The sequence below is a fragment of the Excalfactoria chinensis genome, chromosome 8 (assembly GCF_039878825.1).
Source record: "Excalfactoria chinensis isolate bCotChi1 chromosome 8, bCotChi1.hap2, whole genome shotgun sequence".
Classification (NCBI taxonomy): Eukaryota; Metazoa; Chordata; class Aves; order Galliformes; family Phasianidae; genus Excalfactoria; species Excalfactoria chinensis.
Genome location: NC_092832.1, coordinates 21,311,252 through 21,329,189, shown reverse-complemented (window position 1 = coordinate 21,329,189; position 17,938 = coordinate 21,311,252). Strand labels below are relative to the sequence as shown.

The 17,938-nt window shown below is 40.0% G+C and overlaps 1 protein-coding gene across 4 annotated transcripts in view; it reads left to right on the top strand.

Moving 5' to 3' along the window:
- LOC140255477 (BEN domain-containing protein 5-like) overlaps positions 1-17,938 on the top strand; it is an 812,733-nt gene that overhangs the window by 658,970 nt on the left and 135,825 nt on the right. For all 4 annotated transcript variants that reach the window (XM_072343116.1, XM_072343117.1, XM_072343122.1 and 1 more), the window contains one exon: positions 12,879-12,990. In XM_072343116.1, the coding sequence (XP_072199217.1) occupies positions 12,879-12,990 (112 nt within the window). The remainder of the gene's footprint in view (positions 1-12,878; positions 12,991-17,938) is intronic.

Here is a 17,938-nt window from a genome sequence, read left to right as displayed (position 1 = left end):
TAAGAAAGTAAGAAACCATTCAAGAACGTGCCCAAATTTTTGCAGGTATATTTTAAAGAAAACAAAACAAAAAACCGTTACCTTTTTCCACCTGGGTTTTTCGTCTTCCTTCTTTGCTTCTAATTCTGTTGCCGAAACTGATTTCTCAGCTTTAAAAATCTTTCTGGAATTAAGTGGCTTCTGGATCTTGACAATGCAACATTTTGATGCATGTGTTTGTCACATCCCGATTAGATTGGGATAACTCCTGCTCTCTCGGGCCTATCACAAAACTCAATTCACAAAACAGAGTTTCATACCAAGATGCTACCGCTAGGGTGACAAAACAGTGAAATTCAATCATACCATATGTAAGTTATCCATTTTCTGGAGGCTGATGGGAGAAGTTGAATTGTCAGGGCTCTTTTGAGCTGTTTTGCTTTGTTTTCCTTTGCCTTTGTTCTTGTCTTCCGGGCTTCAATATATTTTCTTTCAAATGAAAGAAAGCCATTTTCATCTCGTCTTTGCTCTGGCCATGGAACTATTGTTTCCATGTGTTACCATTACAGGTGAACCACTTAATTTTGAAAGCCTTAAATTTGTTTACTTAGATCTTCTCTTTCAAGCTCATTTGTGGTCAGGGTGACCCATTTCACTACTGTCAGAGTTTATTTTATTTGATTAATTCCACCCTGTGAGTTTGAATGTGAATTTCAGATAGGGATACCACAGTGTTCTTGGCAAGCATTCAGGTCAAGCCAGTAGAGAAGAACAATTTGATTTTGAAAGTAGTAAATTGCTCTTTTCTCCACATGCCTCCAGCAATCCCATTTCATGGGCCTTAAGAACAAGTTGCTTTGAAATTCTGTTGCAAAGGAAAAACAAGAGTCCACTTCCAAAACACTTAAGGTGGAGGAACTAACTCCCGAAATCAAAGAACTGCTTTGGTCCACACTGGAAGACACAACACTTGGATCCTTGTCCAAGCTTGAACAAACCGCATATCAGCACCATTGAGTAGCTTTCTGCTTTGCTTTCTGCTTCCAAATATGGAAGCACTTTTCCACGCAAAGTACAGTTAAAGGGGCTGATTCCCATCTTCCTGGGAAGATGGCACAGTGGGATGGGGTGGAAGCACTTAGGTTTTGCTTCCTCATATTAGAAGCTGATGGATCATGGATGTAGTCTGAACTAATATTCTGTGGCTTTTTCAGTGATGCTTCAAGACGAGCTTACATAGGAGGCATTGCTGGTGCTGAAGCAGTGAGTAACAACTATGCAGTGCCTCATTGCTTTTAATGTTGAGAGAATACGGAAGCTAATGGGAAAGTCTGCTGGGAAGGTGGGATTTAGATTGTCTGCTTACAGCTTAAATGAGTGTCTATACAAATCTGGAAACAGAAGAAAGCTCTCTAATAGCTTAATGATCACTGCGAGATCATTGCAGTGTCCCATTAAAACCTTAGTCCCATGTCAGCTTGAATGTGGGCAGAAGATGAATTTGTGAAAAACAACGTGTTGGGGGGGAAATAAAAAATTCATTTAGGCTTTTCAGATTCATAAAGAGCCTTAGCCGAGTGTAAGCTCTTTAGAAGCTATTCCTGTGGCTTTCTCTAGAATCTGTTCACTCATACTGAATTTTAACTCAGATTTTTAAAAGGTCATGTTTGTTAAGGAGAAAGCAACATTTGACAGGGCTGACTTATTTTTTAACAGTCTCGGGGGGAGCGGGGTGGGAGAATTCCACTTACAGACCAGTGTATGAAACAGGCAAGCTTCATCTTTGCTTCTAACTTTCCTAAGGCTTTAAACAGTTTTTATAATGTTCTCTTCGCTCCAGGCTCCCTACTTCTCAGTCTCTCTGTGTGTCTAGAGGACACTGTCAATATCCTCCTCCCACCTCTATATTCTAAGGATGAATTGTTTCATGTTTGTTTATGCTAAGCCATGAAAGCTTGAAATTGAAATCTGTTTGCTCCTCCACTTCCCACTCATATATGTTCTCATTCATTGTACATTTTTGCTATAGGTTTGTATCTCAAGGGTGCTGAACTGTGTTAGGATGAAAATATGCATAAAGAAAAAGAAATCATTCCAGAGGCCTCTTGTGAAGCCTGCTGTCCCACAGCTCGGTTCTCTGGAGTCTACCAAGCTAAGAGCAGTAATTGACACCTCCCTTTATTTAGGGATTTTCATAGAATTAAATGAAAAAGATATTAATGTGGACTTCTGGAGGTCTTCAGTCTGATTCCTCTCTGAAAGAAGAGTTAGCCCCAATGTTATGTTTGTTTCTAAAGGCTTTTTCCAGGCTTATTTTGAAAGTCTCTGGATAGAAATGCATGGTTTTTTGGTTTGCATATTGTGGTGTTGTTTGTATATTTATAATGTTTGGATTCTCTGTTGCCTAATAAAGTCTTAGTTCATTAAGTAATATTTTCTTCAGTAGAAACGACCATAGGAGCACCCTTTCTTTCTCCTGCTTAGTTGCCTATGTTCATAGAAGTTGAAAGAACTTAAAGTATTTGACATTACTGTCATCTACTGACCCAAGAATTCCTGGAAGATATCATAGGCATAAACAGCATGATCCAACCAGCCATTTCCTTTAACTTACAGGGTACGAGTCACAGACAAAATGTATTGGGTATTCTAGCATGTACAACCATACGAGCATTTGTATTTTTAACCCTGAGATTGTCTTGAATTGTATTTCCTTCCATTGCTGCAGCATCCTGCACATGAGTATTTCACATACAACATACTTGAGATGGTGAATACTTGTTCTCTTAACGGAGGATGACATTGTCTGGCTTTTCCACTTGTGATGTTGACAACAACAGTCAAGAGAACTCAGAGATGGTACTGAAGCAAATGTAACCTTTCCTATAGAGCTTGACTGAAGTTATACTGAAGCTATACTTCAGTTTGTGATCAATGGCATACAAGGTTTCTAGGAAACTTAACGTGGCCAATAACTTCTGTTTCATTTTGCGAACATAATTTTAGTATCTTATGTATCTTAGTGCTTTAGTATCCATTAATAACAGGTCTGATTGAATGGGCAGTTCACTAGAAAATAGTTCATGATGCCTAAGAAATGCAGTTAGACTGAAAGAAGTGCTCATCTTTGACAATTATGGAGCTCTCTGGCAGCCAAAGTTTGAAAGCAAAGTTTCTAAGGATGAGAAGAGATGTAGAAAGCCAGATCCAGCAGTGTGTCATAATTTCATATTGGATGATCTCTTTAAGGATTACATAAGAAAAAAGCATCAGTTCTGCATGGCAGGTTTAACTCAAGTATCTGGACTGACAAGAAGCTTTTCACTCATGAATATTTAGGCAACACAGTGGCTTTTTTGATCAACAAGTATAATGTGGGAAATAGGATAATAATATGCTAAGATCAGCTTCCACCTGAAATCTCTCCTGGTCTGCATGGATAAAGATTACCAGCCAATTTAGTTTGGTGTGGTGTTTCATCCTCAGCTTTTTCATTTGGATCTTGCATGTCCTCAGAAATGGCTGGTATTCTTCTGCAAATTGCAGGAAATGTTTTAATACTAATTTTTTTTATTAACTGATAGGAAAAAAATAGGTTTTCTGACCATTCCCCCCCCCCCATGCTTGTTTTCTAGGGATAGTGAAAAAAAGCAAATGCTCTAAAACCTTTTTTTTTTTTTTTTTTTTTTTTTTTCCTTTCAGATTTAACATTCTCATCAGGATTCTCAAACTAATCTTTCACTGTACCATTATTCATTGCAATGAGATGTTTTCAGTGCTCCGGAATCAAAATGTGTAGTTTCAGCTTGGCTTAGTATCAAATCACATTCTGCTGGTATGTTGCAGTGATTGATAGAAGTTGCAGTTGGAGCATTTGTACACTCCTTCTGCATCAGACAAGCATCCATTTCAGACAACTGGCCCCTATCTCATGCAATGGCACCAGATCTCCTCATATATTGTTTTGACTTCATAAGAGGAGATGCAATGGGGTAATATGAGAAGTATATCTTTGCCAGTAGCTTACCACCTAGGGCACATAGCATGGGACTGGTCCCCTGGAAAGTCCCATTTCCACAAATGGGACTGGTGGAAAATACAAAGTCAAAGTGATCTGAGATAGAAATTGGTAATAGAACAGAGACAGACAACTGTGCTGAAAAATAGTTCCTCCTTTTCTGTGTTGTTTGGGCTGAGGCAGTGCCACACAGGGAAGCTCAGATGGTAAAACTCTGCCCCTTAAATTAAGAAGTGATTGGAAAAGATCTGAGACTGATTTAACTTCCTTTGAAAGCATCTGGGCTTTTTTGTTGATTGCAGTCAGTGGCAGATTAGGGCTTTATAGCTTGCCTGCCATCTTCTGAAATGCTATGTGACAAACTTGGCGCTGGTATTATTTTGGTTATAAAATGTTTGTTATTTTATCATAGCAGTGATTATGGGAAGAACATTTGCATCATGCTCAGAGTTTCTGGTGGACTTTGCAAAGATGTATGCTCTGGTATTTTGTGTGTTGCTGTTTTTTAACTGACTTGGCCACAACGTCCCTTTGCTAATGTGTGCAATATTCAGCTGGCAGGTACTAAAACAACCTAATAGAATAAGGTTAATCTGCTCTCTTTAATTAGATAGCAATATGTAACACACCCAGTGGGCCAGACGACCTTGAAAATTAAAGTGAGAACAGAGACACATTTGAGAGGGAAAAGAAATCTTTAGTTACTGGGAGCTGGGGGTTGAAAGAGCAAGAGGAAACGCTGACATATTTGTGTATATGTAGATGTGTCGTACATATATATCTAAAACCTCAGAGAATTTCTCTCATAAAATAGGCTAGGATATCTTATTGCTTTTAGAAACATTTCAGAAGCAAATGTTAAGTGTGAAGTAGTGCAAGCTTGCTGGAAGTGAACCTCACTAAAATTCAGACTATATCAGAAAACCTTCCTGTGATTCCATAAACCACTTAATCTCCATCTACAGAGCCTGATATATCCCCATCACTGTAGTGCCAAAGTACTTCATAATCCTTCAAGTATTTCCTCTTAAAACACCATGGAAGGTCAGTAATAAAATTATTTTTACTAGAGAACTTAGGCATTGCAGTTTTTCTATAGGCTGTATAAGATGCCCCCACAGTCTTATGTTACCACCCTAAGTTAACTACTGGGTTATTTTTCCCTCTTCTGTGATACTGTGAAACCTGTAGCTTTGTTCAGGTCTTCATGCAATTGTAAATTCACTTAATAGTGGTAAAGGGACTTCGTATGGGAACGCCTGGCTAACAGATGTATCCCTGACTCTACCTGCTGCTAGCTGCTGGTGCATGGTTAGGCTGCTTGCAGGCAGCATGCATGGATTGAGTATCCCTGTGCAGATATGATAAAAGAGCCTTCTCTTCTACCAGCTCAAAGTGGATGGATATTTATGTATCCAATCCAAAACACATTTGCAAGAAGAGCTAGTTGCAGATATGGCAAGATTGTGCAGGAATACAATCAGTATACTGGCTGCATATGAGTGGAAAATGCATAAGTATATTAGAGCCAGTTAGCACAGATAGTTCTTAAAGGAAGCCAGTGGTTGAGCTCTCTGGTGCTGAGCAATTAAATCTTAGCAGTTAGCATTCAGCTGCAGGTTGCCAGTCTTGCTGCTTTACTGTTTGCCATCTCATCAGAATAGAGCACACCTTCTTGACAGCTTTGGTAATAAGTCAGACTTGCACTTCAGGGTATCAAAGAGGAGAAGGCCTTTGAGATGTGGAGATGGAGTTCCTCTGGCTGAGTTCTGACATGGACCTATTGAAAATGTGTGTTGTGTGTAGCGTCACTGTCATAATTCCTAAACTTGGTTGTTTTTAATATTATTTCCATTCATGTGGTCATTTTGGGCCAGGAGAACAGTCAGCTTCAGCTCAAATCAGTGTACAGTAGATGCTGAATGTATAGCATGCTACATAATGTGAAGTTCTCTTAAAATATCTGTCCTTGGCTTCTTGGATATGGTGGTCCAAGTTAGCCGGTGTTTCTCATCTCAGTCAGTTTGTTCCAGCGATTCTTCTATGGTCTGTGCACAGTGCATTTCCCTCTTGTGTCCGTGCAGCTGGGAGAAGAAGTACATCAGTGTTTCATACAGCAATTGTGTCTTGCAGTGCTAGGCACTTTAGGAAAACTGTGTGGAACTGAACAGCTCTGTCTCTGGAATAGCTCTGAGCAGCATGCAGTAAGCAGGAGCCTAGGGCTGCATATCGAGCAATAAGGAAAAGACAAAATATTGAATAATCTGCTCATTAATGAACAGTGTTGATCACGTGTGTGGAATAAAGCAAGAACCCTGTGGAAAAAACACCCCATGCTCCTATAGTTGAAGGCTGTCATAATAATGACATACACAGGGCTGAATGAAGGCTGTATATATCTGTGCAGCTGTGGCATATCCAAACTTCTTAAGAGCATGGATTTGTGATGTTAACATTTGCTCCTTGAACTGCAGCTTTCCACATGTCATAGATCTGACAGTAGGAGCTGAACCATCTTTTGGGGCATGTTTGTATTACACCGGTCTAGAGGGAACACGCTACTCCTTTCCTCTTGCCTGAAGGTGAGTAGGTTAAGTAAGACTGCCAACTTCATCTGACAAGAACTGTGTGAAATTTATGTTGTAACGTGGGGAATGTTGGCATACAGCAGCTGGAGCGCTCGCTAATGATTGGGAGGTGTCATGTATTTAAAGCATATCTGCCTTTCTGAAGCAGAAGGTTCTGAGACAGATCATGTGGAAGATGAACAGTATTGGGAGGACTGGAAAGGAGGACCTGGAGGAGTTCCAGCTGCAGGTAGCACTCAGAGAGGTGGAGATTCAGTAAATTAATCCCTTGTGAAGCTAAAATTCTCCTCAGTGGGTTACAGCTTGTGATCCATAAGTTGTAGGTGGCTCTTGGGCTGCGTCAGGGGAGCTGCAGTGGTCAATGTCTGCAGTGGAAATTTTGGGGATCCAAAAGTTGGAGGAAAAAAAATGCTGTTTTCTTCTCATTAAGTGAACTATATGTTTTGTTTCGAAAAGGCCAAACAATGAATCAAGCTTGAAAATGGAAGCACTGTAGGCGGTGTCGGTGACTTGGTTAAAGCACCTGGGTGTGCTAGATTGATGTGCAATGTGACTCAGCATTGCACCTTCCTGAGGTGGGATGGAGATGAGCTTCTCTGGCAAAGATCTGTATGTGGGGCCAGAAACAGGCTGCCTCAGGAGAAGCTTGGTTCTCCTATGGGCTGCCTCCCTGGGAATGTGTTGGGAATGGTGTTCCATGAAAAACTGAAGAGTGAGCTTGAGAATGTGTAGGGAGAAACTGTGCTGATGATCAGCTCTTAGAACCTCATACCCTAGAATGCTCACAGGGTGGGATCCTCCTCTGTGAGGGATGGGCTTCCAGTGCTTTGCTTTGTGCCCAGGAATCCTTCTGGCATTTCTGAGGACTCAGGCTGTGGAGGGAGAGTTTAATACTGGAATTGAGATGTATCCTGCAGATGAGAGATGGGAGTCTGCCCATGTCAGGTGCAGAGGCATATTCTCCTTGGTGAGTGTGTGTGTAATGCCTATTACCAGCTCTGAGAAATGCACGTATTCATCAGAAGGAGAAAATATCCCTTTGTGTTTATTCTTATTTAACATTGTTTACACAGAAAATGGAGAAACACATCTTTAACCGTCATGTAGTGTTTAAAATTATGTCGGTACGGCGTGCAGCACTCATTCTGTAAACGTCTACTCCACCGTGTGGTTTCTGGTAGCTAATGCTATTCTGCTCTGTATGGCCACTCGTGTTCTGCCTGGAGCACGCTGCAGTGGTTATGTTAAATAGCCTTTGTGAAGGTTTCCAGAGCTCTAAATTAAAAATGCAGAAAGCTCAGAAGGGGGGAGAGAGAGATGGAAGAAGGATTCTTTGTAGCTGAAGCGTTAGAATGTCTTGCTACCTAATTGCCTTAGAACATGTGGGCTTGAATGAATCCTCTTTAATGAATAATAGGCAAATGCATAAATCGCAAACCCCAAGCACCCAAATGATGAAATGTGCACTAATGAAGACTCTGACTTCTCCGACAACAGCAGGTGTAGAGTTGATTTGTAAAACGTCGTGAATATAACAGGTTTAAAATGATATATTTATTAAAAGAAACAAGTCTTCCATGTGTTCCTCTTGTATTCTCCCTCATGCTGCACAACTACTCTTCCCGCATGATATTGCAGGCTGCAGACTCTCAGCAGTTTCTTGCTGTTACTCCTGCCTTGAAGTGCAACAATGGAGACCAATTACCCTCTGTCTCTACTTGTATTGCAATAAGCCTGAGGTCCCCCCACTACCTTTTCAATTTCAAATCCTAACCCTGTCAGTAGTGCCATTTGTGGATTTGAACTCCCTGGCTTTGTGTGCAGCATTATCTGGAGATTCACCTGGTACTGATCCAATGAACCAACACAACCTTACAAAGCTGAAGGGAAGAGTGTCGAGTTCTCTTTGTATTAAATCATATGCCATGAGAAAAGGATTTCTTTAACTCCTTTCCTCCATTATTCTCTGTATCTCACCTTGTGGAAATGGGTCTGTTAGTGAGAGACTTGGACTCATGTGGTAGGGAAAATGAGTAGGGGGCAGGGTGTGGGGAGAAGAACCCAAGTGAAAGGAAGGCAGAGGTCCTGGAGGTTTCTGAAACTTGAAGATTGTAGAAAGTAAAGACACAACTTGAAAGAATAGAAAGCAGCCCTAACAATAAACCTAGCATATGCCTTGATACTAAACCTTCTTCTATTCTAGCAAGAGATGAGAATGTTTTCATTACAGCAGATGTCTAAGAAGTCTGTAAAACCTCTGATGAGTTAAGCCCCCAGAGGCAAGGAGGTTCTGTCCAGACAATTGCCCAGCAAGATGAATGTGGGTCTGAACACTTTTTGGTTTCCCTGAGTTGAGCTGGTAACCTCTCGAGATCTGGCTGTCTCCCAAGTAGGGAGGGATAAATACTGCAAAATGTTTCAGTTTCCATTTCAATTTTGAAGCTCATTTGCTTTGACTGAATTTGTGCTGTGTTTATGTAAATTTGTAAACACTGTAATAAATTTATCTACTGGTAGAAAATAGAAATTTTGGAAAAAGACTGAGGAACATTTGTGAAAAACAAATTCTAATTCAATCAGAATAACGACAGAACCTGATATAAATATAAATTGTCAGAAAACAAAAAGATAGTAAGCGGCATGTGTATCTAGCAAACTCTAACCAGCATAATCCAAAATTCAAGCAATTGCTAATGGCTTAACTATTTTAAATGACATACATGTCATTTTTATCAGCAATTACTCTGCAATACAAACCCCAGGTTTTTATACTATAAGTGATGACTACAGTGAGGTAATAGCAACAGTTTGCTTCTTCGCTTGTTGTAGGAAACTCAGTTCCTTCTGATTATACCTTTCTCTAACCGGTGAGAATCTGTACACATCATTTTTACCTGTCTCCGTGTCAATATTGTTTTCCATGTTCATTGGCACAACCTCATGGAATGTAGTATTTTTCCAGCACCTTTACCCTGAAGGTGTTCACCTCCTTCATCCATCACTCATTTTGAACCCACTTCTGTCTTCTCTTGAACCTGTTGTAGTCTGTAACATATCCTGCTTTGTTTTGCTTCCTTATCTCTCTTCAGATGTTTTTCTTAGACTGTTCTTTGATAGAATTTATCTGGCTTGGTTTATGTGGCTTTTCTTTTTCCCCCTATCCTCTTATTTTTTACAAAGTACATTAGTTTCATTACTGCACAAAATAATCTAATCTCAGTAGGAAATATTTGGAAGTCCTTTCCCAATTTGGGGAATACTTAGTCATATAAGGAACCATGCTGAGGCCATTTGCAGTCTGAGTGAGAGAGAGATGTGGTCTTAAATACTGGATGGTACCATGTTATGTTGGTACATCACTATTTCCTTTTGCAGGGCTGCTTTTTCCTTAGCTTGCCTATGTTCTCACTTTGCCTACTCTGTGCTTAAAGAAGCAGATGAATAGTTAACCAATTGAATTAGCATGCAATGTGTACTAGAAATGAACTTTTTAAAGGTTGCTAAAGTGAATTACAAAGCAGTGAAAGATGCAGTTTTTAAGTTATCCTGTTCAAGATCTTGCATTGGAGGTACTACCACAAGGGAGATCACATCATCTGGGAGCAAGAGAGTATAATGAATGCAGGATCTGTAATAGGCATGTGGGAGACTCTTGCCGTATGTTTTGGTCATGTCCTGATATACGTGAGCTTTGGGAGGCAGTTCTACATGTAATAGAGTCAATAATCAAATCTGAAGTAACAAGGAACACAACTTGATGTTACCTTAGAGAGACTGCAAGTTTGCAACAGATAAATAAAAAGGATGCGGTAGATACAAATGCATCTTTAGGCAAAAAGGAAATAAAAAATAGACTTGAAAGAAAAGGAAAAAAAAGAAAAATTTGCACTGTTGCCATACTGGAAAGAAACAGTAGTGCCTCCATCAGATATTAAATTAATTGTTGTTAAATTGATAAAGATGTGATATCACATCAAAGACTGGCTAAATGATATTTGGAAATTGATTTAGGATCCTATTAAATAGAGCTCAGAGGGGCTTCCCAAATGAATAACTTGTTTGTCAAGTATTGCTTCTTTCTGTTTACAAAGACATCTCGAGCAAAAACAACTATCTTCAACTATCCTTGCCTGAACTATAAGATTCATCACTAATCATAGAATCACAGAATGGCCTGGGTTGAAAGAGACCACAGTGATCATCCAGTTTCAATCCCCCTGCTATATGCAGGGTTGCCAATCACCAGACCAGGCTGCCCAGAGCCACATCCAGCCTGGCCTTGAATTCCTCCTGGGATGGGACACCCACAAGTAACTGGAGATTCACAGAAGAATTTAGATATTATAAAGTGCAGCACCTTGGTATCTTACATAAATTAGGTATTGCTTACTTCTGTTCCCTGTAGGGCTGACTTACAATGTTATCCAAATAGTCCTGAGCTCCAAATAGAATATTGACAACATATGTTTGAATTTCAAGTTTGCTTTTGCTGCTCTGTATCTTGCCCACTTCAGTGTACTTTGGAGCTACAGCAGAATCAAAATATGCTTGTTTTCTATACTGTTATTAGTTTGAAATATTTAAATGGGAGACTTCAACCACAAGGATATATGATTTGAGGTTCTGATCTCTAGAGAAAGTTGTCCTATAGGGTGTGCATGCTGTTATTTGGGGGGAATTGTTCCAAAATATAATAAGATTCATAATGATCACCACAGCTTCTGTTTGTTAAATGAAAACTCATTCCTGTGATTCTGCACTTCTACCAGTTTTATCCCAGTGTAATTCCACATACGTCTCTGAAAGTACTTCTGATTTTATATCAGTGTCTGTGAGATCAAAAGGAAATAGGATTAGGAGAACTGACTGGAGAGAGAGTTTATGTTAAGACCAAATAAATAAATAATAAGAGAGAGAAAAAAGAGTTTCTGTAATGTTTTGTTTTACGTTGGGGTGGAAACAACAGCCTTAGTTGTCTGCAAATTTGCTGTGGTGTCCAGGGAAGACACACAGCTGTTCTGTGGATGAACAGGCTGGTAATGGCTGAGACAAGGAGGCTGTTTTCTCTACCACATCCTGTTTTCATCCCCTCATCTTTCTTAGCATTTCACCTGTCTGTATACAGCTTTTGTTTGGGATTGATATACACAGTCATCTTTTTTGACTGCTAGGGAAGTGAGAGCATTTTCCTTTCTTTTTGCCAATTAAACTAATGTTTTTCAGTCTTCAGATTCTTAAAATTTGTATCAAAAGATAATGCCACTGGAGTAAATCTCTATTGTTTACATAGGTGCGTTTAAAAGATTAAGGCTGAACAAGCATTTTCATAATAGACCAGAGATCAATGAGAGCCCTTGTTTTCTCTAGAAGATTTAAGGCTTAGCAATGAAGTTGATTTTTGTTTGTTTGTTTGTTTGTATTTATATTTGAAGTTGCATTTATTCCTGGGTTTTTATTATCTTTGCGGACTTTAATCTTACATGAAATTCCTGTGGTGATCTCAGATCTCAGCTTCCAAAGTTCTGTTTGAGCTTTGCTGGTTCCAAGCTTGGCTTGAGACAGTATAAGGGACTTATCTCCCACCTTATATCAGTGGCCAGGGATTGTCTCGGTGATCTCTGCAGTAAAAAGAGAAATGATTTCTCATTCTGTTTATGCCTCCTCCAGATTTTTAATTTCTTGGGCATTTCCCCTACCATATTTCAATGTGGTGTCACTCAGAGTGGAATATTACTCCATGGGACCAAGAGCAGCAATATAAAACATACAGTGTTCTGAGAGGTATTTGAGTCAGGGCAGGAAGGAGAAGCCAAGGTGGCATATATGCTTCTCTGCCCACGAGATCCAATGGCCAAAAAGCATTTTAACTTAGTGTCTTGCCTGCTAACTTTTGCATGGGCAATTGCAGAAGAGGAGAACACGAAGGCCCTGGGTTAGTGGAACAGTTACATTCATGCTTTAAATCTTTTAAGCACGTACTTAATGGCCATTGATTTCAATGCTCTTAACAGCTTTGCTGAGTCAAGTCCTGACTGAGGGCAAAGTAAAGGCCTGGAGATGCCCTTCATACTTGTAACTGAGGGTCTCCAGCTGCAGCATGTGACAGATGGGGACCCTCAGGCTCAGGCAGGCTTCTCCACAGTTGTGTGGCCAGCTGGTGGAAGGGGAAGGAAAGAGGGAGCGTCTGTGATGGAAAGAGGAAGGAAGCTGAATGAAAGATAGGTCTACATCTGAAGCCAGGAATGTCAGAAGCCTGTATATATATATGTGTTGTTTTCTTTCTGTGTGCACAGGTGCTCTCTGATGGGTTTTGATTTAAATCGGCACTGGGCAAATCCGTCTCCATGGGCTCATCCTACCCTGCATGGAGTGAAGCAGCTCATCGTTGAGATGTACAACAACCCGGTGAGTGGGGAAGGGAATGCCAGAGCAGCCACTCACCTCAGGTACAGACTGTCTCTTCCTGTGGGCATTATGCAAGCTGCCAGCAGCCCTGATGTGGCTTAATCCAGTTGCAAACCAATATAAGAGAGAAGTAAGCAAACACCACCCCCACTGCATGAGATCAGGCAACATCTGAAGTATCTTTTGGTTGCAGAAAGCATCTCAGTGGAGAGAGCAAGTGAAATGAAGTTCAGCTCGGATTAAATATGAAGTAATGCTGAAATCAGGCCCTAAATTCAATTGAGTTGCTCTCGTGATGTCCTGAGCTGGATTTGAAACAGCAGGCCCCCCAAATTGAATTACTGAATGGCATTGATGCTTAATCCATAGCTCCGGCAGGGGTTGCTGTGTAGCGTGCAGAGCAGGAGGGAGATAATATTTGCAAATATTATATAAATACACACACACGCACTCATGCTCACTCAGAGAAGCAGAGGTGTTCTCGAAGGTGAAATCTTAGCTAATCAGAGGAGATGGATTGCAGGGAATATGGAGAAGTGGGAGGCAGGCAGATAGCTATTGAATGTTTGACATCAAAGTGCAGAAGGATTATTGAATGTGGCACCTAAGAAAAACTGCTGAACAACGATGGAGATGAGTAGGAAAAAATCACTACTGAAAAATAAGAGTAGATCTTACGGCTTATTATTTAATTCTGTATGAAACTCCTGATATTTGTCCTTTCTGTTTGCTTTGCATTATGGAGATGGCATTTGGATCTTTATTTTTGTGGATGCATTTTATTTTTCTTTTTTCTTTCTGATAAGTGTTTTATTTTGTTTTAAAGAAAGAAGGGACCTGGTTTGCCTTGTTAATAAAGAAAGAGTGTTCTTATCCCTGGCTGCATCTTGTATAGAACAAGAACTAAAGAGCAACTTCACTTTAACTCCTGGTTCTGCCAGTCTTAACTGGACCTTTTCAGATGGATAGCAGTAACACCTGTACAGAAGGGGCTTTAGGCATAAAGAAGACAAGTTAATAGTGTCCTAAATAAGGAGAGGAATCCTATTGTACGTCAAATATTTCTTAAGTATGCTAATTGGCTCGCATTTTTTTCTGTTCTGCTTGTGCCATACCCAGCTCTGTGCCTAAAGCTCTTCATCCATCTTGTATATTAGGGTGATGATAATGGAATGGAAAGAAAGGAGCATTCCATATGGTTTGATCTTTGCTACTCCAAAGAACAGTTTTCTTCAAGAAAACAGAGTGTGTGCAGGCTGCTTTGTATGAGAAGAAAGTTGTTTTTTTTCCAGGGACAAAGAGGTCTGTAAAAATTACAGGGGGGTTGGACGTAGAGAAAAGACATTAACTAGTAAAGCAACGTCTCTCGCCACTGTTAGAAGTCACTATCAGTAAACTAAGGCTATTCTTGGGAGGACAAAAAATTCTTTTCAGCTTTGTCCCATTCCTGGGAAGCTGTGAAAACTCTGGTAGTTTCCTGTTGCCCTGTGAGCAAAGAATCAATTTATTTGCTCTGGTAGCTGAAATGAAAAATCAGAAGAAATGTTTGGTTGGAGTTGTTATGAAATGGAAATGTTTTTCTCCTCCATCTCTCTGTCTCCCACCCCTCCCCAGTGATCAACCTGAGATGAACCAGTTCCAGTTCATTTCCTTCTGAGAAAGAATAGGAGCCTTTCAGACACAAACGTAACATTTCATTTTCAAGGTTATTTAATTTTTTTTAAAAAATGCAATTTAAGATTCTTTTCGTTTATTATTTATATATATATATATATTATTTTTATTGGACTTCTAGCAAAGTCCAGATGTCTCTTCAGTTTCATTTCTCACTGAATTAACTACTCACCAAAAACTTCCTGCTTGGTTTATGATCCCAAAGTCAGTATCAATGTTTAGGACAGTTTTAGAGACCCCTAGAAATACAGGGCTGTATGAGGGATTATTGTTTAGTTGCATTTTTTTTCAGGCAATATCAGATTCTTAGTCTCCCTGATCCAGTGATATTTGTATTTAAATATACATATATTTAAATTATTATTTATTATTATATGTATCTAAGTATATATATCTATATCTATCTAAAGTGCTGTGACAGAAAGGGAAAACCTGCCAGCTGCCTCAGATACTACTGACAGAGTAATAGTAACTTGCTTTGAAACAATTGAGGCTGCTGAAAGCTCTAAGTACCATCCAGGCGCACAGTGTACCTTTCAGATGTGCAGCACGTGATGGCTGATTGCATGCACAGGTGAGCCAGTGGTAAGGAGCTGTTGTCAAACCATGATGGATCAGAGAATCTGCATCCACATTGGTCTGTCCTGTCACCTTTCCCCCCACTGGGGAACATGAAATGAAATAAAATGCAAAGTAATGATCCCTGCAAAGTACTGTAATAAAAAATAACCTCCATCCCTTCCCCTCTAGACAAGATCTGTCACAAGGAGCTGCCCGCAGGAGATTATGTTCTTTAAAGCAGAGGAAGTTCAGATTCATGTTGCTATTCCAGAATGGCTTGGTGCAGGCCCCTTAGATATATTCATTCCCTTAAATCATTTAAGGAAAATTAGCTGCCATAAGAGCATAAAACCACATTTTAAGTATTGCTGCATAGGAGGATTTTTCTTCTGCTGCTGCAGTATGAAAGATAAGCTGTTTCCTTTGAAAAAAAGTTCATTCTGGGGTGGGGAAAATGACTAAATAAGTCAAGTGGGTATAAGGCATACATACAATGCCACATGATTCCAGCATTACATGGTCCAGGGATGTTTACTGTAGTTACTGTATAAAAATAAACGAAAGCACCTCTAGTTCTCTTTTGGTCTAGCTTGTAAACTGTGCTCTTACTTTATTTTTAAAGAGTTTCAAATTTCATAGTGACCACATTTTTAGGAGGAAGTGGGTGGGTCAAGAAATCAGACACCAAAAGCTTTCAGTCATTCTCCGTCATCGATTTTGAAACAGTCTCTCCTAATAGTAAGTCACTGTCATTTTGTTGCTCTATTTGAATTGAGGGGGCACTCTCAGTTCTAGGTCTAGTTTTGTCAGTGCTGCAGACGAGACTGAAGTGGCAAACTTGTTTTTCATCTTTGACTGAAGATATTTCTGTTTACAAGTACCATTCCCTGTCCATACTCCAGACATCACTGCCTTCCCAACTCTGCAGCTGTAATACATGTAGGTGTTTCCCCTCTTCCTATTGGGCCAGGATAGATGAATTTGTTCAGAACATGAATGGAGTGTTTAAACCAATTCAGCTCACTTTTGCCTGGAGTACCTCAGACAGTGTTCTTATGAATTGTTCCAGCAACTATAAACAGTGGGACCAGGAAGTTCTTGTGGGGTGTAGAGAGCTGTTGGGAAAATGGATATTTGTAGCCCAGGCAAGGAATCTGATAGAAGCACAGCTGGATTTAAACACATAAACAGTCTGGTTGACTTCAACAGGTTTCCTTATGTGCTTACTTAAGCAGGTCTTTAAATGTTTGGGGTAGGGGATCAAGTACTCAGCAATGGCAAGCTCAGACTATGGATGGTCTATGGAGATCAAACCGTGCTTATCTCTGGGATAACGTGAAGCTTCAGAAACAGAGCGATAGAACAGCTTGATTGACTGGACTGTTTTTGGATAGTCATACAGCAGTTTTCCTGAGGAGCAAATAACTCTTCCGAGCAAATTTACTGAGTGAACTTAAGTAGCATACTCGATGCCAACTCAGTCCCCTTGAGCATGTGCATTATCATAAGATCTTTAATCACAGGGGTTCATGTTATTCTCTTGGTCAGACCCTTGCCTCACTGAATTATCCAAATGGGAAACTTTCCTGTAATAAGCAGCCATTTTGAGTCTTATTTCAAGAGCTTCAGTGCTGGTTGTACAGCCTTGTCTTGTATTTACTGTGCACTATTCCGGTCCTACATTGAGGATAGGATTGTTAATCTCCTCACGGGCTTCTTATTTTTTCTTATTTCTATACCATGAGAGCATTTCAGAAAAATTAATTATTTTTGCTTGGCACCTCCATGAGAGGCAATTACATTGTCCTTGTATGATTCGAGCACAGAGGCAGAGACAGGTACAGCACAAGTACCTACTCATTTGACATAGATAATTTAAGATGACTGGGATCAGATTGGTTTCATGTCATTCACCTGTTTTCCATTGCTTATTCTCATTGAAGCTGGAGACCTACATGCAAATGTTTCCAGTATTAGACACTATTAATCTGATGCCCTGACTGAGCTGGAAACCTAACAAACAACAACCCAACACAAAACCCCCACCTACCTGATGTGTACTCACTAATTATCACCTCCTTTGCCATGCATACATATGCCAAAGTCTTAATTCATTTTTATACAGGAAACATTTCCCTTTCAGTTCCTCACTTGGAAGCATTGCAGCCTTTGCATACTTTCAATACCGTTCTGAGTGAAAGCTTTCCTCAATTCAAAACCAAACACACAGCAAAAATGTAGCACCGGTCTGCTTAAGTCTGAGTCATCTGCTGGGCTGGATGCACTACACAGACACTTGCCACATGAGCTGATGAGTTTGCTGATGGCAGTGTACTGCTGCTGTGGGTTGGTGTGAGGAAAGAGAAGGGACACTTTGCCTATGGGCTTTGTGGGCATCTGCTGACAAGGGAATTAATAAGAAAAAAGGATGACTAAACGTAATACTGCAGACATGGGGGGTGGCAGTTAAGGATGAATAACCACCACTTTGGTTTTGAGAGATTTTTTTTTTAAGATTCCATGTGCTGGCTTAGTCTAAGACAAAAGCATCATAATTTCAAGTCTTGCTGCATCTGTAGAGGCCTTATTTTTGATCCACATATATTTGGATGTGTATGTGCTAAGACTACAGAAGACCTAATGGTCTAGATTGTTTGGCAGATAGCTGCATTCCTCTTCTCAGGAATATATCTGCCTTCTTCCAAACATAATG